Source organism: Macaca nemestrina, chromosome 1, assembly GCF_043159975.1.
Source record: "Macaca nemestrina isolate mMacNem1 chromosome 1, mMacNem.hap1, whole genome shotgun sequence".
Taxonomy (NCBI): domain Eukaryota; kingdom Metazoa; phylum Chordata; class Mammalia; order Primates; family Cercopithecidae; genus Macaca; species Macaca nemestrina.
The window spans coordinates 40,688,467-40,711,535 of NC_092125.1; the positions used below are offsets into that span (position 1 = coordinate 40,688,467).

The following is a 23,069-nucleotide window of genomic DNA, read 5'->3' on the forward strand; positions in this document are numbered from 1 at the left end:
TCCCTAATGAACACAGATGCAAAAATCCTCAACAGAACATTAACAAACTGAATCTAGTGGCACATCAATGTCCTAAGTGGCCATTAATCAAAAAGCTAATCCACCATGATAACGTTAGCTTTATTCCTGGTATGCAAGGTTGGTTTAACATACAAAAATCAATAAATGTGATTCAGCACATAAACAGAACTAAAAACAAAAACCACATGATCATCTCAACAGATGCTCAAAAGGCTTTCTATAAAATTCAACATCTATTCATCTTAAAAACTCTCAACAAGCTAGGCACTGAAGGAATATACCTCAAGATAATAAGAGCCATCTATGACAAACCCACAGCCAACATCATACTGAATGGACAAAAGCTGGAAGCATTCCTCTTGAAAAACAGCAAGACAACAATACCCACTCTTACCACTTCTATTCAACACAGTACTGGAAGTCCTAGCCAGAGCAATCAGGCAAAAGACAGAAATAAAAGGCATCCAAATAGGAAGAGGGGAAGTCAAATTATCTCTTTAGAGACTATATTATTTTATACCTAGAAAACCCCATAGCCTCTACCCAAAAGCTTCTAGATCTGATAAACAACTTTAGCAAAGTTTCAGGATACAAAAATCAATGTACAAAAATCCATAGCATTTCTATACACCAACAATGTCCAAACTGAAGAACCAAATCAAGAACACAATTCCATTCACAATAGCCACACACACACAAAATAAAATACCTAGTAAAACAGCTAACAAGGGAAGTGAAAAAGCTCTACAACAAGAATTGTAAAACTACAAAATGCTGTTGAAAGAAATAAGAGACAGCACAAACAAATGGAAAAACATTCCATGCTCAAGAATAAGAAGAACCAATACTGGATTTTTTTTTTTTTTTTTTTTTTTTTGTTTTGTTTTTTTTTTTTTTTTTGAGACGGAGTCTCATGCTGTGGCCCAGGCTGGAGTGCAGTGGCGCGATCTCGGCTTATGGCAAGCTCCGCCTCCCGGGTTCACGCCATTCTCCTGCCTCAGCCTCCCGAGTAGCTGGGACTACAGGCGCCCGCCACAACGCGAGGCTAATTTTTTTGTATTTTTAGTAGAGACGGGGTTTCACCGTCATGTTCGCCAGGATGGTCTTGATCTCCTGACCTCGTCATCCTCCCGCCTCGGCCTTCCAAAGTGCTGGGATTACAGGCGTGAGCCACAGCGCCCCGCCAAAAGAATAAATGTTGTTAAAATGACCATGCTGCCCAAAGCAATGTACAGATTCAGTGCTATTCCGATCCAACTAGGAAAGAAAGGAGAGAAAGAAAGGAAGGAAAGAAAGAAAAGAAAAGAAAGAGTAAGAAAGAGAGAGAGAAAGGGAGGAAGGAAGGAAAGGCAGAGAGAAGGAAGGAAGGAAGGAAGGAAGGAAGGAAGGAAGGAAGGAAGGAAGGAAGGAAGGAAGGAAGGAAGGAAGGAAGGAAGGGGAGAGAGAAGGAAGGAAGGAAGGAAAGGGAGAGAGAGAGAATGAAGGAAAAGAAAGAAAGAAAAAGAAAGAAAGAGGAGAAAGGGGAGGAAGGGAAGGAAAGAAAGGAAAGGAAGGAAAGAAGGGAAGAAAGAAAGAAGGAGGGGGAGGAAGAGGGATCACCTACGAAATAGTGAATAAAGTTAACAGCAATGACAGTGATCACGGATACAGGCAATGCTCCTAGTATCCCCTAAGTGGCAGTAAAGAGCACAAAAGGGAGTGAAAAAGTCTAAGGAATGGGGGGTAAAAATCTGCAAAGCATATATCTAATAAGAGTCTAATATTCAGAATATACAAAGAACTCTTATAGTCAATAACAAGAAGACAAACAACTCAATTACAAAATGGGTATATGAATTTAATAGACGTTTCTCCAAGGAAGATACGCAAATGACCAACAAGTCCATGGAAATATGTTTGACATCTTCAACATCATTAGTCATTAGATAAATGAAAATCAAAACTACAATGAAATACTTCACACTCACTAGGATGACTGTAATTTTAAAAATAAAAGAGAAAAAATAAATAAAAAACAACAAAAAAAGATAAAAGTGTTGTTGAGGACTGGAGAAATTGGAACCCTAATACTTTGCAGATGACAATGTGAAATGTTTCAGCCCCTGTGAAAAACAGTCTGGCAATTCCTCATAAAGTTGCACCTATGACTCAGTAATTCTCGTCTTAGGTATATACCCTAAAGAATGGAAAACAGGTAGTCAGACAAACTCTTGTACACAGATGTTCACAGCCCCTTTTCCCCAATAGTCAAAAGGCAGAAACAACTCAGATATCCACCAACTGATGAATGTATAAGCAGATTGTTGTATATACATACAATAGTATATTATTCAGCCAGAAAAATGAATGAAGTACTGATAAATGCTACAATAAAAGCCAGACATAAAGGTTGGATATTTTATGATTCCATTTATATGAAATATCCAGAATCATAAATCTACAGAGATAGCAGATTGTTGATTGTCAGGAGCTGGGGGAAAGGGGAAATGGAGGTATGGGGTTCTGGTTTTGGGTAACGAAAATGGTTGGGAACCAGACACATGTACATAGCATTGTAACTCTACTAAATGTCACTGAATGTCACTTTAAAACAGTTAACTTTGCTACATAAATTTCACCTCAAGTTTTTTCAGAAAGGAAAAAAGATACAAAAAAATAAAGAATAACTGAGAACACACTGTCTTTGAGGAGGCAGGTGGCAACAGAATCAGTAGTACAGATGGAAGAAAACTGATGAAATTCTTCTTTGTACTTCGCATATTTTCAGACATGGTTATCACCTTTTGTAGCACTACAGGAAAAATCTGGCAAAAATGATGGCTATATTATTGGGATATGAACTGCAAAATAGTAATAATAATATCAGTTGACATTTATTTATGTGCTAGACATTTTGCTAAAAGATTTATAAAAAATATTTCACTTAAGCCTAACACTTTATGGGACAGACTTACTCTCTTTCACAGATGAGGAAATAAAAGAAACGATGTAATTTGTTTAATCTCATAGAAATATTAAGAAGCAAAACTGTAAACCAAATCCAGGTTTTTATGATCTTAAAGTCTATGTTCTCCAACATCACACTATACTGTCTCCAGATTGAAAGAAGGAACAGTCTGTGATCAACAAGAGGGTAGAGGCCTATGATACACAATGGGGATACCACTGTTTCTCCTAGATCTAGGAGAATGACTGATGTTTAACTTTAGTTCAGAAACTGAAACGAGGTAAACATTTATTGAGCACTTACTATGTGCTGAGCATTATTCTGAGCATATTACAAATGTAAACATTTAATCTTTACAACAACTTATAAATATGGAACATAGGATTATTATCACAACTTTACATATGAGAAACTAAAGTATAGATGGGTTAAATAATTTGTTGAAAATCACCTAACTAAAGAGGCAAAACCAGGAATCCAGGCAATTTGGCTTTAATGCCCATGCTCTTAACTGGCACAGTATATCTATATTTTTTATCTCTCTCTTTTTAAAGCATTCTACAAGTAAGGAAATTGAGGCTTAGAGGTTATGCACTTTGCCTAAGATTACTTATTAAGTGGTCTCAGATAGGGCATTTGAACACTGGGTATCTGACTACAAAGTCCATGCCTTTCCACTGCACTGCTTATAAAGATCACCAACATAAGATGATGGGCATGAATAAACTGCGTCTAAGGGGTGGGTATAGAGCAAGAATTCTCAGTCAAGCATCTTCAAAGATGAGGAAATTGTTAAAGGTTGTATGTACAGCTATACTACTATCAAACTATAATATTTCATGAACCTCAAAAGTAAATCTAAAATCCAAGGTCTAAGTAAAGTGGAAGCTGATGATACCTTCTCCTCACAGTAGTCTCCCTCTCATTATTCTGGCCTCCAAAGTTCAGGTATAACTTCACAAACGAAAACAGGATTGCAAAGCAATGAGAAAAAAAAAATCATAGAAATTCTGTCATATAAGAAAGTGAATAAAGCCAGGACCTATTAAAAAGTGAAAAGGAGAAGCAAAAATAAAAATAAAATAAAACTGAGGATAAAAGCAAGATTTATACCTTTTTAAAAAGATGTTTTAAAGGGTATTTATAAAGATGTTGGAGAATAATCAACATGATTGAATAATATGCTTCAATAAGTAATTAAAAGGAAAATTAAATTTTATTGAAAAGAATACAAATTGGTAGAATAGCAGACAAGACTGTCTAATATGCCAGCTTTATCTTTCATCACTCTCTTAGATGTTAACCACCAGCCTTGGTGGCCTTCTTTCAGTTCCTTTTATGTACTAATCTCTCCTGTCACATACACTAATTTATTGATTCACCAAAAATTGCTGGGCACCTACCATGTACTAAGCATCATGCTAGGTGACTGGATGAGTGGTAAATACTCTTTGCTCTCAAGAAGCTCACATACTAGTGAAAGAGACAGACATTCAATAGATAGCCACAAAAGTATTAAATGTAGTCATGATAAAGGAAAGTGCCAATAAGGAAAAATACCAGGTACTATAATTGTATACAGCATTCTAATGTATTATGAAAGGTTGAGAAGGCCTTTTCCTGTGGAAATATTTAAATCAAGACCTGAAGGATGAACAGTGGCTCAGCAGGCAGAGGAAACACAGGTTATTCCAGGATGTGGGGTGAGTGAAGGAAAAAAGTGAGTGTGTATGAAAGTGAGGAGAAATATGAGGAAGATAACTCCCAGAAAATTGTTATTAGCAGTCAAGTAGATGATGGTACCATTTATTGAAACAAAGAACTCCAGAATAAAAGCAAGTCAATGGGATAAGATTATGAAATTAATTGCCGACAATTAATTGATGTACTGGTGAGGCAATTAAGTGGTAATAAGCAATAGGCAGTTGGACACATAGGTTTGGAGCTTAGAGAACAAAACTTTGGGCTATGCAAATACATTCTGGAAAAGTACCTATATATATAAGTGAAGTTATGGGGGAAGATTAGCTAAATCACTTTGGGATAATAGAATGCATAAAAAAGACAAGTACCAAGCACTTAGAGGACATGAGAATAAAAGTAACTAGAGAGAATGAAAACCAGGAAAGTATACTAACATAAAACAAGGAAAGAGATTATTTCAATGAGTGAGCTTTGAAATGCTACTGAGAGGTCAAGTGAAATGAAAATATTTGTTCTTTGTCTTAGAACATTTGTTTGTTCTTGAGCTGGATAAATTTATATTTATCCTTCACAATTCAGCTGAGTTATTTCTTTTATCCAGCATTTCTAGACTCCTAATTCTGTCTTATGTACCCATCCTACATGTACTCTGTACATACCCTTATCATAGCATTTATCATTCTGTGTTATAATTATAACTGCTTATATACTTGTGTCCATATTTCCACCATGCTTGAAATTTTCAAATGTGTGAAGAAGGAAGACTGTGGGTCTGGATCAACATTTTATGTCCCCTAAATGCAGTCTTTCTCACGTTTATGTCTCATCTTCACCATAGCAACTAACATAGTACCTGACAACAAGTACTCAGTAAATAGTTGTCACCATTTATTTATTCAGTATCTATGATATGGCAATAACTGAGCTGGAGGTAGTTGAGAAAATAAGGCATTAATGATTAGACAAGGACTCCACCCTCAGGGAGCTTCTTTTCCGATTATACACAGCTAATACTTAAATAACAAATAAGAATAGTTTATTTCTTACCATTTCAGTAGTCATCACTTTTGCTACAATATGTGTTATAGTTTTTCCAAATTCTCTTTTTCCTTTCCTACGCCTCAGAATTCTTGGAAAGAAAGGTCCATGAACTCTATAGTTGAAAATATTTAGTTGTAATTAAATTAACATGAAAAAGACTGACCTTGTCCTTATTCAGTAAATAAAAACTTGGTACTAAGCATCTTTGAGAAATAGTTTTCATTAATTATAAGTTCCTTGAGGGCAATGAGCAACATGAGAGCAAGGTAATGATTCAGATCTTTTAGATAACTGCATGTTTCAATCCTTAAACTCTAAAATATTTTCATTTTAATTGACAGTGCCTGGAAATCTGCATGCAACCCACTACAACCATTGCCTCAGCTACCTCAACCTTCCAATACAGCAGAAAAATTTCCTGGTTGTACTTTCATAATCCATTGAGTTGTAGACTCACACAAAGATGGGTTATGCCTGTCACAGTGAGGCATCAAAATGTTAAAATGTTTTCGAATATGGCTAATTTTAGATATTATGCTCAATTAGCATATCATTTTTTTTCAAAGGATATTATCTGCATAAAATAGTTGGCTGTTGTCCTCCCAGCAGAACTATTCCAGCTTCTCTCTTAGTTGTTTTTATATTGTTTGCTATTCAGCACTTCTAATTAGTTCCTTCTCTTCTTCCTGCTTTTCTTTATGTTTCCTGTTTCCTGTCTCTATCATTTAAGTGTCTCCAACAGAAAGTCAGAGAAAAAGTTTTAGTATAACTGTTGGCTTTTATCATTACTGTCAGCCAAAAGGGACACTCTTTTTCCAATAGACATGGATTTACCAGTAATCTCTTTAGTATAATCTTTTGCATTCTCTGCAGCACTTTGATTGTTGCTTTGTTGCTTTATGCTAACAGGATGTGGCTTTAGTGTATGTATGTATATATATATTTTTTTCTTTCTTTTTTTTTTTTTTAACTAAAGACAGGGTCTTGCACTGGAGTGCAGTGGTGCAATTATGGCTTACTGCAGCCTTGACCTCCTGGGCTCAAGCAATCCTCCCACCTCAGCTTCCCAAGTAGCTAGGACTACAGGTATGTGCAACCTTACCTGGCTTTTTTTTTTTTTTTTTTTTTTTTTTTTTAAGAGGCAGGGTCTCATTACATTGCCCAAGCTGGTCTTGAATTCCTGGCCTCAAGCAATCCTCCCACCTTGGCCTCCCCAAGTGCTAGGATTACAGGCATGAACCTGGCCAGTACAATATTTTTGAACTGTATCTCAGTTATTATATATTTTTGTAAAACTTATGATTTCAGGAAACTTTCTAATAATTTTCTATGTAAGTTATTAAAAACTGAATTTAAACATATTAGCAGTATCCTCCAAAAGTTTCATTAAACATTTCAAAATCAAACCCACTCAACATTTTTATATCTATTTAAGCAAGTGGTCTTGATCTTGAGAAACAGGGAACCATTCATACATTTTTTTTTTTTTTTTTTGCTATTTACCAGTTAATTAGCTGCTCCAAAAGTAAGGCATCCTAAACATTCAGGAAACCACAATAGTTTATCATGCTATCCTAGTTTTAAAATCAAAGGTATAGATAGGTATTTTTTAATCAAATTTATTAAGGTATAATTTACATAAAAGGTATTCATTTTAAGTGAACTATTCCATGAGATTTCACAAATGCACATATGCTTTTAACTCAATCACAGTAATAAAGACATTAAAAATTTCCATCACACTGATAAGTGTCCTCATGCATCTTTGCAGTCCTGAGCAAACACTGGTCTGCTTTCTGTCATTATGTATTTCCCTTTCTTTGAATTTTTTTTTCAACCCAGAGGTCTTTTATTTTGTTTTTAATACCTATTATGCCATGAATTCATAGGGAATAGGTTCCAGCAGCTCAGGCTCCTTCCCACTGGTTCTCACAAAGTGTGCTTCTCTGGGTGGAGCAGGCTGGCTCTTCAGTTGAACCCAGGTACCTTTCTCTTTGGCTTCTTTCTTTTTCTGATCATTTTTCTTCACGTGTTTCAGGAAGCTATCTCGGCTCTTAGAGTGCTTAATGTGCTCAATACACACATTAATTCTCTTGGCAAGAATCTTGCCCTTAACTTGTTTGTTTACAGCAGTGCCAACAGCATGCTGGGTAACATTGTAGACTCTTCCAGTTTTGCCATGGTAACACTTGTGTGGCATTCCTTTTTGAACAGTACCCATTCCCTTGATGTCTACAATATCACCTTTCTTATAGATTCACATATACTTGGCCAAAGGAACAATTCCATGTTTTCTAAAAGGCCTAGAAAACATATATCGGGTGCCTCTCCCCTTTCCCTTTGTGTTCGTCATTTTGGCGAATTACTGGAAGATGGCGGTTCCACCTGAAAGGAAAACTGAATTTTTCTTAATATGCTTTATTTTTCAGAGCAGTTTCAGATTTTCAGCAAAGTTGAGCAAAAGGAAGAGAGTTCCTGTGTATCCCTTGTTCGCCCCCGCACACACAACCTGCCCCACTATCAATATCTGGCACCAGAGTGGTACACTCGTTACAAGCAGTGAACCTATATTAACACATCATTGTCACCCAAAGTCCATAGTTTACATCAGAGTTGACTCTTGGTGTTGTCCATTATAGGAGTTTGGACAAATGTATAATGACATGTAGCTGCCATTATAGTATAATACAGAAGAGTTTCAATGCCCTAAGAATTCTCTATGCTCTGCCTCTCCATTAATACTTGGGAACCACTGATTTTTTTTTTTCTGCCTCCACAATTTTGTCTTTCCAGAATGTCATACAGTTGGAGTCATACAAGTATGTAGCCTTTTCAGATTGGTTTCTTTCACTTAGTAATATGCATTTAAGTTTCTTCCATGTCTTGTCATGGCTTCACAGGTCTTTTCTTTTTAGTGCTGAATAACATTGCATTGTCTGGGTGTACCACAATTTATATATTCACCTGCTGAAGGACATTTTGGTTGCTTCCAAGTTTTGGCAATTATGAATAAAGCTGCTATAAACAACCATGTGCAGGTTTTTGTGTGAACGTAAGTTTCCAACTCATGTGGGTAATTATCAAGGAACATGATTGCTGGATCATATGATAAGAGCATCTTTAGTTTCATAAGGAACTTCTAAACTGTCTTCCAAAGTGACTATACTATTTTGCATTCCCACCAGCAATAAGTGAGAATTCCTGTTGTTCCACACCTTTCTAGGAATTTTTAATGGAATTTTATTGTTTATTTATTTATTTATTTTTGAGTTGGAGTCTCGCTCTGTTGCCAAGGCTGGAGTGTGGTGGCACGATCTCAGCTCACTGCAACCTCTGCCTCCCGGGTTCAAACGATTCTCTTGCCTCAGCCTCCCAAGTAGCTGAGACAACAGACCTGCACCACCATGCCTTGCTAATTTTTGTATTTTTAGTAGAGATGGGGTTTTGCCATATTGGCCAGGCTGGTCTTGAACACTTGACCTCAGGTGATCTGCCCACTTCAGCCTCCCAAAGTGCTAGGATTACAGGCGTGAGCCATCATGCTTGGCCTCTCAATGGAATTTTAAAGTGGAATAATATACTATGCATTCTTTTGTGTCTGCTTTTTTCACTCAACCTATTTTTGAGATCCATCCATGTTACTGTTATTGTGTGTGTTAGCAATTTACTTCTTTTTTTTTTTTTTTTTTTTTTTTGAAACAGAGTCTTGTTCTGTCACCCAGGCTGGAGTGCAGTGGCATGATCTCAGCTCACTGCAACCTCTGCCTCCCAGATTCGAGCAATTCTCCTGCCTCAGCCTCCTGAGTAGCTGGGATTACAGGCACACGCCACCACGCCTGGCTAATTTTTGTATTTTTAGTAGAGATGGAGTTTCACCATGTTGGTCAGGTTTGTCTCCACCTCCTGACTTTGTGATCTGCCCGCCTCGGCCTCCCAAAGTGCTGGGATTACAGGCATGAGCCACCTCGCCCGGCCAGCAATTTACTTCTTTATATTGCTGGGTAGTATTTCATTATAGGATTTTCTATATACAAGACTGTGCCATCTGTGAATAGAGATAATTTTACTTCTTCCTCTCCATTCTGTATGCTTTTTATTTCTTTTTCTTGTCTAATTGCTCTGGCTAGAACCTCCAGTACAATTTGAATAAAAGTGGCAAGAGTAAATACCCTTATCATGCTCCTGACTGTAGGGGGAGAAAGATCTATTCTTTCACCATAAAAAATGATGACTCTAGCTGTGAGTTTTTCATAGACAGCCTTAAACAGGTTGAGGAAAATTCCTTCTATTCCAAGTTTTTTTTAGAGTGTTTATCATGACAGGGTGTTAATTTGTCAAATGATTTTTCTGTGTCTATTGAGATGACTCTGTGTCTTGTTTTTTCATTCTATTAATATTATGTATTATACTGATAGATTTTTCATATTTTAAAACAACATTGGATTCCTGGGATAAATCTCACCTTGGTCATAGTGTCTGATCTTTTTATATGTTGCCGGACTCCATTTGTTAGTATTTTGTTGAGGATTTTGTATCTAAATTCATTAGTGATATTCGTCTAGGTTTTCTTTTCTTGTGATGTCTTTGCTTTTGGATTCAGAGTAATATATTGTCTCACAGAATGAGTTGGGAAATTGTTACCTTTTATTTTCTGGAAGAGTTTTTGAAGAATTAGTGTTGATTCTTCTTTAAACGTGTGTCACAATTCACCAGTGAAGACATCTAGTCCTTGACTTTCCTTTGTGAATAGTTTTTTATTTGCTAATTCAATCTACTTAACTTGTTATAGAGCCAGTCAGAATTTATGTTTCTGCTTGAATCATTTTTGGTAGATTGTGTCTTACTAGGCATCTGCTCATTTATTCTAGGTTATCTAATTTGTTGGGTTGAGTTATTTATACTATTCCTTTGTAATACTTTTTATTTCAGTGTAGGTTTTTATGTGGATGTAAGTTTTCAAATTAATTGGGTAAATACCAAGTAGGACTGCAACTGCTGAGTCCTATGGTTAAACTATGTTTTGCTTTGTAAGAAACTGCCAAACAGTGCTCTAAAGAGGCAGTACCATTTTGCATTCTAACCAGCAAAGAATGAGAGTTCCTTTGCTCAACATTCTCAGTAGCAATTAATATTATCAGCTTTTTTTTTTTTTATTTAGCCATTTCTAATAGGTATGTAATGGCATCTCACTGCTGTTTTAATTTGCAATTTACTAATGACAAACGAGGTTGAGCATCTCTTTATATGCTTTTTTGCTGTCTGTGTATCTTCTTCGGTAAGGTGTCTATTCAGATCTTTGCCCATTTTTAATTGGGTTGTTTGTTATGTTTGAGTTTTATGAGCTCTTTGTATATTTTAGATACAAGTCTATCAGACATATATTTTGCAAATATTTTCTCCTAATCTGTGGCTAGTTTTTTCATTCTTAATAGTGTATTTTTCAGAGCAGTTTTCAATTTTAACAAAGTCCAACTTATGACTTTTTTCTCTCACAGAACATACAGTATTGTTGTGGCATCTAAAAACCCACTGCCAAACACAAGAGTATCTATAATTTCCTACAAGTCTTACAGTTTTGAGTTTTATGTTTAGGTTTATGGACCACTTTGAGTTAATTTTTGTGAAAGGTCTGTATCTAGGTTCACGTTTTTGGATATAGATATTCAATTATTCCAGCACCATTTGTTGAAGAGAATATCCTTTCTCTATTACATTTCTTTCGCCCTTTGTTAAGTCAGTCTACTCTATGTGTGGATCCTATGGACTCTCTAATCTGGACTATATAAGGACTCTATTTATGGACTCTATTTCTTTCCACTGATCTATATGTCTCTTCCATTAATCTATTCTTTCACCTATACCATACTCTTTTGATTACTACAGCTTCATGGTAAGTCTTAAAATCGAGTAGTAGTAGTCCTTCAACTTTTTGGCTATTCTAGGTTTCCTGCCTTTCCACATGAGTTTTAGAAAGTTTGTCAATCTCTACAAAATATTTTTCTATGAATTTTACTGGGATTGCACTGGATCTACAGATGAAGTTGGGAAGAAATGACATTTTTTAAAATTGGGTTTTCCAATCCAAGAACATAAGATATCTCTCCATTTATTGTCATAAGTGTATTGTAGCTTTCTGCATTATAGGTCCTATATTTTGTTAGGTATATACCTAAGTATTTCACATGTTTGGTTCTATTGTCAATAATTTCTAAAATTTAAAATAAATTGTTCATTGCTGGTTTATAAAAAAGCAGTTGATTTTTGAATATTAACCTTGCTTCCTGTAAACTTGCTATAATCATTTATCGGTTTCAGGAGTTTTGTTCCTTTTTGATTCTTTGGGATTTTCTACATAGACAATTATGTCATCTGCAAATATAGTTTTATTTCTTCTTTTCCAGTCTTCAGACCTTTTGTTTCTTTTTCTCATCTTATTGCATTATTTAGAACTTCTAGTATGAAGGTGAATAGGAGTGGTAAGAAATTGTTAATCTTCCTGGAGAACCAAACCCTTTATCATCATGAAATGTCCCTTTTTATCCCTGATAATTGTCCTAGTTCTTAAAGCTGCTTCATCTGAAATTAATATAGCCACACCAGCTTTTTATTAATTAGCATGAGCATGAAATATCTTTCTCCATCCCTTTACTTTGAACATATCTGAATCTTTATAAAGTGGGTTTCTTACAGATCACATATAGTTGGGTATTGTTTTCTTAAATCCATTTTCATAATCTCTGCTTTTTTAATTTAGATTATTTACATTTGAAGTTATTTTGACATAATTAACATTTACTATATTGTAGCTGGTTTCTATTAATACACAGGTTGCACCTGTCCTTTGTTTCCTTTTTCCCTCCTTTTCTGCCTCTTCTAGTGTTTTGGTTGCTTTTTGGGTTTTTTGTTTTGTTTTGTCTTTTTGTTTTTGTTTTTGTTTTTTGAGACACAGTCTTATTCTGTCACCCAGGCTGGAGTGCAGTGGCACTCCAGCTCACTGCAACCTCCACCTCACAGGTTCAAATGATTTTCGTGCCTCAGCCTCCTGAGTAGCTGGGATTACAGGCATGCACCGCCACACCTGGCTAATTTTTGTATTTTTAGTAGAGATGGGGTTTCGCCATGTTGGTCAGGGTGGTCTGGACTCCTGACCTCAGGTGATCCGCCCACCTTGGCCTCCTAAAATGCTGGATTACAGGTATGAGCCACCACACCCAGCCCTGCCTCTTCTAGCTTTAATTTAGCATTTTATTTTGTTCCATTGTGTCTACTCTCTTAAATCAATTATACTTCCTTTTTTAAAAAAAAAAATAATAATAATATTTGCCCGAGAGATTGCAACATATATTCTTAACTAATTTATGTCCACTTTCAAATAACACTAAACTACTTCACATGTCATGAAGATACCATATAACAGAGTATTCCAATTCTATCCTCCCATCTTCTGTGATATTGTTTCATTTATTTCAGTAATCCATAAGCTTTAATTACCTAATGAATCATTACTACTATTATGTTAAATAGCTATCTTTTAGATCAATCAACAATAAGAAAAATAGAGGCTGGACACAGTGGCTCACACCCGTAATCTCAGCACTTTGGAGGTCGAGGTGGGAGGATCACTTGAGTCCAGGAGTTTGAAATCAGCCAGGGCAATATAGTGAGACCCTGTCTCCACAAAAATAAAAATAAAAAAATTAGCCAGGCATGGTGGCACACACCTGTGATTCCAGCTACTCAGGAGACTGAAATGAGAAGTCCACTTGAGCCTGGGAAGTCAAGGCTGCAGTGAGCCATGATCACGTCAATGCACTCAAGCCTGGGTGACAGGGCAAGACCCTGTCTCAGAAAAATAAATAAATAAAATAATAATACAATAATTTATTTTACCTTTATTCCTTTTCCCACATTGTTCCTTACTATATGCAGACATGAGTTTTTGTCATTTTTCTTCTCCCTGAAGAACTTCCTTTAACCTTTCTTGCAGAACAGGCCTACTAATGATAAACTCTCAGTTTTGTTTGTTTTGTTTTGTCTGAGCAAGTATTTCTTGCTCACATTTGAAAAATAATTTCACTAGGTACAAAATTCTAGTTTGGTGGTTCTTTCAACATTTTGAATATTTCTCTCCACTCTCATCTTATTTTCATAGTTCCTTCTGAGAAATTCTTGTTCACTATAGTAGGTAATGTGGGTTATTTCCTTTGGCTTCCTTCAATATATTTTTTCTTTATTTGTAGCTTTATGCAGTTTAAATATGATATGCCTAGGTGTTGATTCTTTGATATTTATCCTGTTTGGTGTTCTCTGAGCTTTGTGGATCTGTGGTTTTGTGTCTGTATTTAATTTTGGAAAATTCTCATCATTATTAATTCAAGTATTTCTTCTGATCCATTTGCTCTTTTTCTTCTTCTTCTGGTATTTCAGTTACAAATATGTTAACACCTTTTGAAACTGTCCCACAGTTCTTGAATGTTCTCTTCAGTTTCTTTCATTCTTTTTTCTTTGCATTTCAGTTTGGGAAGTTTCTATTTGACGAATCTTTAAATTCATTAATTCTTTCTTCCCGCAATAATAGATCACATATCCCAGTTATTGATGAATTTTAAATTCTCTGACTGATGAATTCCAAAATCATACCTGAGTCTCTTTGTGATACTTGCTTTGTTTCTCTGAACTGGTTTTTTCTTGTCTTTTAGCATGCTTTATAATTTCTGTTGAAAGCCAAACATGACAAGTCAGGTAACAGAACAGGTTAAAAGGCCTTTAGTGTGAGGTTTTATATCAATCTGGCCAGGCTGTATTTAATGTGTACTATAGCTGTAAGTGTCAGAAGCTTCAAATTCCTCTAGTTTCCTTGTTTTTGTCCCTCATCTTGTCTTTGTGCTTTTTCTTCTTCTTTTTTTTTTTTTTTTTTTTTTGTGACGGAGTTTCGCTCTTGTTGCCCAGGGTGCAGTTCAATGGTGAGATCTCGGCTCACCGCAACCTCCGCCTCCCAGGTTCAAGCAATTCTCCTGCCTCAGCCTCCCAAGTAACTGGGATTACAGGCATGCACCACCACGCCCGGCTAATTTTGTATTTTTAGTAGCGACGGGGTTTTCCATGTTGAGGCTGGTCTCAAACTCCTGACCTCAGGTGATCCTCCCACCTCGGCCTCCCAGTGCTGGGATTACAGGCGTGAGCCACCACACCAGGCCTGTGCTGCTGCTGCTTCTTTTATTTTTTTCTTTTAAGAGACAGGGTCAAACAACAACAACAACAACAAAAACAAAGAGACAGGGTCTTCCTCTGTTGCCCAGGCTGGAATGCAGTAGCATGATCAATGCTTACTGCAGCCTCAAACTCTTTGGCTCAAGTGATCCTCCTGCCTCGGCCTCCCAAGTAGTTGAGACTACAGGCACATGCCACCACATTTCTAGCTAAATTTAAAAAATCTGTTTGTTTATTGTAAAGATGGGACCTCAATATGCTGCCCAAGGCTGGTCTCAAACTCTTGGCCTCAAGTGATCCTCCTACCTTGTCCTCCCAAAGTGCTGGGATTACAGGTGTGAGCCACCATGTCCAGCCTGTCTTTATGCTTCTTTTAAAAACTGTTCGGTAGACAGACTCTGTCTATGTCTTGCTACTCTTTTAGCTATAATCCACTTATCTTATTTGGTTCACATATTATATATAGAGGAGGTCTACCTCTTCCTTTCTTATGCTTTGGCCAAAATCAAAAGAGTTAAAATGAAAGATAAGGAAGGAAATGGATTAAAATGAGTTCTTTTGGTCAAAAAAACAATGATTTTAGTGAATTCAGCTAATACAAACATAATTTTCCAATACTGATAGTTGTACCTTGTGCTTACCTCATAAATTAGACATCTAATTTTATACTTCACTTTAATCAGAACATATACCACAAAATAAGTGCTATGATAAAATAACCATGTAAATTTTGCTTCTATTTGAAATAGAGCAAATTATTACCGGAGGCGTAAATCTTCCCACATTTTCAATAATCCACAGAGCATGACTATCTCATAGTATTTTTTCCAGCATTCAACAGCCTCTGCTGCAGATGGATCTTCTTTAATATTGCTCTGATACTCAATGAGTTCGACACGTTTGTTTTTATATTTCTCCAAAGTTTTTTTAAAACGTTGTGCAATAGGACCAGGTATTGTTCCATCCTGTATATCACACCACCTGAAAATTATCAACATAATTACAATGTTTATTTTTTCTAATGTGTGGCATAAGTTTATAAACTATACTTACAAATTAATTCTTTCTTCAATAAGTGCAGTATAATTCTCACAACTTTCTTCATCATCCCAGTCTCTCCAAAGAAAGTCATAAAAAAACCTACGATAAACCAAATTAAGATGACAATAATCAAAAAGAGCCACTACTGATTTAGAGCTAAACAGATATTCTGATGTCAGAATTCTCTACCTCAATCTTAATTCTTAAGCAAAATATTTTAAAGTGACCTTTGAGTCAACTAAAATAAAAGGTAAAACTTTAAAAATTAGATGACTTGCATTCTATTTTAGGTTATGGTAAATGAGATAATGAGTGGGACTGTAAAATTCCGTTTCTAAATTTTATAGATTTTGGCTATCATTTGCTCAAAAAATAAATAATATGTAAGATACTACCAAATGTGTATGGGAGGAAAACATTAGAAAAACAAAAACATGCCAAAAAAATATTCCGTATTTTGTTTGTGGATAGCTTCCCTCAAATTGTATCAACTTATAAGAAGTAATATAATGTGAATGATGATATCTAGTATTTGTAATGCCTTTAAATTTGAGAAATGAATGCTAATAAATTTAAGATGCTTAAATATGAATAGAAGTTAATGTTACTTATTTCAAGAATTCTTTTGAATTTTATTTTTATAAAATTTAAGATTAAAAAATTGCAAACTTTTCATTACCTATATATAATGTTTCTGCAAGAAAATGTTTTTACTAAAAATTACAAATACAATATGTTAATTTAAAATGGACAAATTTAATCCAGCAGTAGTGAATGAAAATTAAATCAGTAAATGCTTATAAAGTGATTATATGAGCAAAACTTTCACATTAACTTTTGGATATGATAAATTTAACTTTCAAAAGTAAAGGCCCTAATACCTGACAACTTCCAAGGCCAAAGCAATATCATGTATATCAGTATCTTGTCCCTCAACAGGATACACTTCCAAAAGAGGCACACTGTGTTCCAGTTCCTCCAAAATTTCATCAACCAAATCTCTTGGAATATTTGCAATGTTGGAAGAAAAGGGCTCAGCAACAGAAACAGTAACTTTGAAACGAGATGATGAGTCTTGGTATGGTTCACAAGTTACCTAAGATAAATGTCATAAGAGATGTAGTTACAAATACCAGTAAACCACAGGATTTCTTTCTCATATATGAACTCATTATAAAGTTTCTTCTTTTAAGTTTATGACTTCTTCAACAATCAACATATAGAATTATAGATCAATATTAAATATACTATCAATAGTTTTTCAAACCCTACTTCTTAAACACATTTTTTGCAGTTTCATGAAAGGAATTCTGTATCTCCTACATTATTTGTTTCTAAGATTGAGTTGCCAGACTTTGAGATTTCATAAAACAGTGTGTATGTGTATATATATATATATGGCAGGGTCTTACTGTGTTGCTCAGGCTAGCGTGCAGTGGCTATTCACAGGTGTAATCATTGCACACTCATCCTCGAAGTCCTCAGCTCAAGCCATCCTCTTACCTCAGCCTCCTGAGGACCTGGGACTACAGGAACATGCCACTGTGCCCAGCTAATATTATCGAAAAATGTTTGAACCATTTTGCCATAAAAGCATGTTAAATATAATAAATCATAATTATAAGCTTCCAATGGGCATCTAGCACACAGTAAGCACTGAATAAAGTATCAAAATAATAAAAATGACAATGATAATAACAAAAAAACAAATAAAATACCAAACAAATAAAGAGGATGCTTAAAAAAAAAAAAAAAAAAAAAAAAAAAAAAAAAAAAGCCCTGCTATCTGTATTACACCATTGGTGGAAGAATGGCTATTCAAACATTTTAAAAAAAAAAAAAAAGCAGAAAGGACATAAAGAGTAAAATTCTTTTTTTTTTTTTTCAAAATTGAGATTTTATTGGTCGAGGATCAGTACAGACATTTCAATTTGTACACAATTCTTAACATACCTAATGAAAATCTAAAAAGCCACTTATTGTAATTCTTTTTAAAAGTTATTCCAGTGACTTTCCAGCTTAAAATTTGGAAGCAAATTTTCCTTAAGAGGCTATCAAGTACCAGTATCTTCACATGTTGGTCAGCTGTTACATACGGGCCACCAGTTCACAACTGAATAGCACCTACACTACATATTCAAATTTGTAGACTTTCACAGCACAGTAACAAAGTTATTAGGAAAACAGGACTAACAACCAAAGATGTTAGAGAGTGCACACAATTCTGACAGGGAGAGCCATGATCAAAGAGTGGTTTTCTTTAGGAAAAAATTCTACTAAACAACATGGGACTAGAAATAATTAAAAATGTTGAAGACAATAAATGCAGGACTGACTCCATATTGCCATTTAATATACTTCGTATTATAGGATATAAAAACTAACCTCCCACCTATGGAATGTTAAGCTGACACACGAGACAGTCAAAGTCTCCCATAATTCAATATCCCACACTACTTTCCGGTTGTACCAAAAAATAAACAACAAGTAAATGATTCCACCTCCTAAAAAAAAGCATTTACACTTAAAAAGTGGGATGAGGTGGGATTCCCTCCTTCTTAAAAATGTTTCTAGAGGTACTAAAAAATTGGCATTTACAAAATAGTTGATAAAAATATGCCTCTGGATTGCACAAGAAGGGAGACAGGGACCACTGGTAAGACATGTGTATGGTATTAATCAGACTTGGGCTTCTTTCTCTCCTGCTTCATGAGAGGCTGGACTCTCCTCAGTTTTCGTTTCCCCGTTTTCTGCAGGTAAATCTTCTTTAGTTTCTTGGTTAGCCACTTCGGCCTGTTTCCCTTTGCTCCCCTTTTCCATTTTGATTGCACGTTTTTTTTGTGTGTTTTTTTTTTTCTTGAGACGGAGTCTGGCTGTGTCGCCCAGGCTGGAGTGCAGTGGCCGGATCTCAGCTCACTGCAAGCTCCGCCTCCCGGGTTCACGCCATTCTCCTGCCTCAGCCTCCCGAGTAGCTGGGACTACAGGCGCCCGCCACCTCGCCCGGCTAGTTTTTTGTATTTTTTAGTAGAGACGGGGTTTCACCGTGTTAGCCAGGATGGTCTCGAACTCCTGACCTCGTGATCCGCCCGTCTCGGCCTCCCAAAGTGCTGGGATTACAGGCTTGAGCCACCGCGCCCGGCCTTGATTGCACGTTTTTGTCTGAAGATTTATCCTTCGCTGCTGCCTTTTCGGCTTCACTTCCACTTTTGCAGGAGGTTTAGCAGACAACCGCGCCGATCTCCTCTTGGGCTCTTCTTTGGCGGCCCCTTCGGCGGAGCTGACCATCCTCTTGGGCATCCTGGCGGCAGGGAGGGCGCGTGCCCGGTGCCTGCGGGCTGCGGGGCGCCCAGAGCCTTCGCGAAACTGGGCTGCCTGGCCGCTGCCACTCCTCCTGCCTCCCGAGCTGCTGAGAGCCACCAAGAGTAAAATTCTTAAGTTGATTTAGCTTCATGAACAACATGCTATATTGTTTATTCATCTTATTTCACCATAGTATGGTGATACTTCCCTGTACTTGTCTGAAAATCAGTGCTTCAGAACCGAAGTTGATAGTTTTTAAAAAATTTAATAAATTATATATTAATACAAATTTCAAAATGTTGGCACAAAATTAGTGTTAACACAAACACTTCCAAAATCTGTTCTGAAAATTTTCAAGTACAGCCAATGAAATTCTCTATTTTTTGGTAGAGTTATGTCAAAAAAATATTTTAAGTATCAGCAAGTGTTACATCATCAGGACCTAAAACAATAATAATTTAAATACAGGAAATATTTTCAAATCACTAACCAAACTTTGAAATACAAAGTTTATAATTAATTAAATATAAATTCTATTCTTCAAAGCAGTTATTGGACAGAAGAAAACTTAGAAAATAGAATAACAATTTAAAACTGGGTGTCTGAAGATAATAAATGATCTGCAATCCATATTTGTGACAAGACAAAAATATATTTCCAAAGAATCATTATGAAATATGATACTGAGCTTTATATTTTAATATTTTAGTTCTCTCTCTCTTTTTTTTTTTTTTAAGAAACAGGGTTTTACTCTGTTGCCTAAGCTAAAGTGCATTGGCACAATCATAGCTCACTGCAGCCTCGAACTCCTGGGCTCAAGCAATCCTCTCCACTCAGCCTCCCAATTAGTTAGGACTACCTGTGCCACCACACTCGATTTTTTTTTTTTCTTTTCTTTTTTTTTTTTTTGTTACAGACAGGGTCTCACTACGCTGCCTAGGCTGGTCTTGAACTGCTGGCCTCCAGTGACCCTGCTGCCTCAGCCTCTCAAAGTGCTAGGATTACAGGAATGAGCCACCGTGCCTGGCCTAGTGTGGTTTTTTTTTTTTTTTTTTTTTTGGTTTTTTTGAGACAGGGTCTCACTCTGTTGCCCTAGCTGGAGTGCAGTGGCTCAATCTCAACTCACTGCAACCTCTGCCTCCCGGGTTCAAGTGATTCTCCAGCCTCAGCCTCCCAAGTAGCTGGGATTACAGGCATGTGCCACCACAGCCTGGCTAATTGTATTTTTAGTAGAGATGGAGTTTCACCATATTGGCCAGGCTGCTCTCAAAATCCCGACCTCAAGGTGATCCACCCGACTCGTCCTCCCAAAGTGCTGGGATTACAGGCGTGAGCCACTGCACCTGGCCTGGCCTAGTTTTGATTTTTTTTCAGTATTATACATGCATACGGTTTAGAATCAAATAGCTGTACCAAGTTTGTTATGAAAAATAGAATTCAGGCTGGGCACGGTGGCTCACGCCTGTAATCGCAGCACTTGGGGAGGCTGAGGTGGGTGGATCACCTGATGTCAGGAGTTCAAGACCAGCCTGGCCAACGTGGTGAAACCCCATCTTAACTAAAAAATACAAAAATTAGCCAGGCATGGTGGTGCATGCCTGTAATGCCAGCTACTCAGGAGGCTGAGGCAGGAGAATCACTTGAACCTGGGAGGCAGAGGTTGCAGTAAGCCGAGATCACACCACTGCACTGCAGCCTGGGCAACAGAGCAAGACTCCTTCTCAAATAAATAAAGAAATAAATAAAAGAGGCCAGGCAGAGTGGCTAACGCCTGTAATCTCAGCACTTCGGGTGGCTGAGGCAGGCAGATCACCCGAGGTCAGGAGTCTGAGACCAACTTGGCCAAGATGGTGAAACCCCGTGTCTACTAAAAATACAAAATTAGCTGGGCATGGTGGCATGAGCCTATAGTCCCAGCTATCCAGAAGGCTAAAACAGGAGAATCACTGGAACCCACGAGGCGGAGGTTGCAGTGAGCCAAGATCGCGCTATTGCACTCCAGCCTGGGCAACAGAGTGAGACTCCATCTCCCATCCAAGTACTAACCAGGCCCAACCCTGCTTAGCTTCCGAGATCAAACGAGATTGGGTGCCTTCAGGGTGGTATGGCCATAGATGATACTTCATCTCAAAAAAAAAAAAAGAAAGAAAAATATAATTCCTTGACAGTCTTCTATCACCCTCTAATTCTTGCTCCTCAGAGGCAACCATTTTTAACTGTTTTAGTTGATTATTTTTTGACATTTATATCTTTATATTTAAATAATATGCTCATATTGCTACTTAAAGTTTTGTTTCCAGTTTTTGGTATTAGATATTGACTTCTAACTCTGAAAGATAAGAATTCAGTTGTCTCTTTATTTTCCCTCATTTCCGTAATACACAACCACTCTTTTCTGGCCTTTCATTCACCAGTGTGGTTATATCTTAAGTATTCAGCATTTATCTTAATATGTTTGAAAAATGTGATTCACAGGTGAACCATATGATGTGAGCTGATTTTTCTTTCCTGCAAAAAATGTTGTTTTCCCAGCAGTCAATAATTGTATTGCTTTTCATTTGCTCATTTTCTTTTCTTTCTTTCTTTTTTTTTTTTTTTTTTGTTTTTTTGAGACGGAGTCTTGCTTTGTCACCCAGGCTAGAGTGCAGTGGTGTGATCTCGGGCTCACTGCAACTCCTCTGCCTCCTGGGTTCAAGTGATTCTCCTGCCTCAGCTTCCCATGTATCTGGAGCTACAAGCGTGTGCCACCACATCCGGCTGATTTTTGAATTTTTAGTAGAAATGGGGTTTCACCATGTTAGCCAGGCTGGTCTCAAACTCCCGACCTCAGACAATCCGCCCACCTTGGCCTCCCCAAAGTGCTGGGATTACAGGTGTGAGCCACTGCACCCAGCCATTTGCTCATTTTCTACATGGCTTTCATTAATTTAGCCCCAAATTCCTTAAGTTGTAAAAATCTCTCTTCAATATGTTCAAAGCCAATAGATTGTGTTCGAAATAAAATACTGGTTTCATTTTATTTAAAGCACTCTTCCAGAGTTCTCTGACCAGTTCTAATCTGAACTGGCTCTCTAGGCCTGCTATGTACATAGCTGTTATCACTTTGCCATCATCCCAGGAATTCTCTTTGTTTTTCTCTTATGTTGTGGCATCTCTACATTTTGAATCTGATGTCTTCATATTTCTTGATTGTAGATGACATCCATTAACTTCCTAAGAAATGGTGCATTGGACATAACTTTTGAGACCTCACATATTTGAAAATGTCTTTTTTCTACTCTTCACTTATAGTGTGACCAGGCATAAAATTATACGGTAGGATATCACTTTAGCTAAAACTTTTGAAAATATATTTTCATAGCTTTTTAAAACTAAGAATTACTTTCAAAAAGTCTGGACTGGGTGAGGTGGCTCACATCTGTAATCCCAGCACTTTGGGAGGCCGAGGCGGGAGGATGTCTTGAGGCCGGGAGTTCCAGACCAGCCTGGTAAACATAGTGAAACCCCGTCTCTACCAAAAATACAAAATTAGCTGGGTATGGTGGCACATGGCTGAGGCATGAGGATTGCTTGAGCCTGGGAAGTGGAGGTTGCAGTGAGCCAAGACTGCACCACTGCACTCCAGCCTGGGCAACAGAGTAAGACTCCGTATTAAAAAGAAAAAAAAAAGCTGGGTGCAGTGCCTCACACCTGTAATCCCAGAACTTTGGGAGGCTGAGGTGGGAGGATCATGAGGTCAGGAGATCGAGACCATCCTGGTTAACATGGTGAAACCCCGTCTCTACTAAAAATACAAAAAATTAGC

The 23,069-nt window shown here is 36.9% G+C and overlaps 1 protein-coding gene and 2 pseudogenes across 1 annotated transcript in view; all 3 read right to left on the reverse strand.

The window, feature by feature from the left end:
• Window positions 1–23,069, reverse strand: part of LOC105484562 (SHC binding and spindle associated 1 like) — a 48,972-nt gene that overhangs the window by 17,312 nt on the left and 8,591 nt on the right. The window contains exons 3-6 of the mRNA XM_011746303.3: window positions 16,846–17,060; window positions 15,977–16,063; window positions 15,686–15,904; window positions 5,720–5,825 (exon numbers count right to left, since the gene is read on the reverse strand). Of these exons, the coding sequence (XP_011744605.1) occupies window positions 5,720–5,825; window positions 15,686–15,904; window positions 15,977–16,063; window positions 16,846–17,060 (627 nt within the window). The remainder of the gene's footprint in view (window positions 1–5,719; window positions 5,826–15,685; window positions 15,905–15,976; window positions 16,064–16,845; window positions 17,061–23,069) is intronic.
• On the reverse strand, window positions 5,832–9,395 carry LOC139357875 (large ribosomal subunit protein eL21-like; annotated as a pseudogene).
• LOC139357062 (uncharacterized) lies at window positions 18,124–19,261 on the reverse strand (annotated as a pseudogene).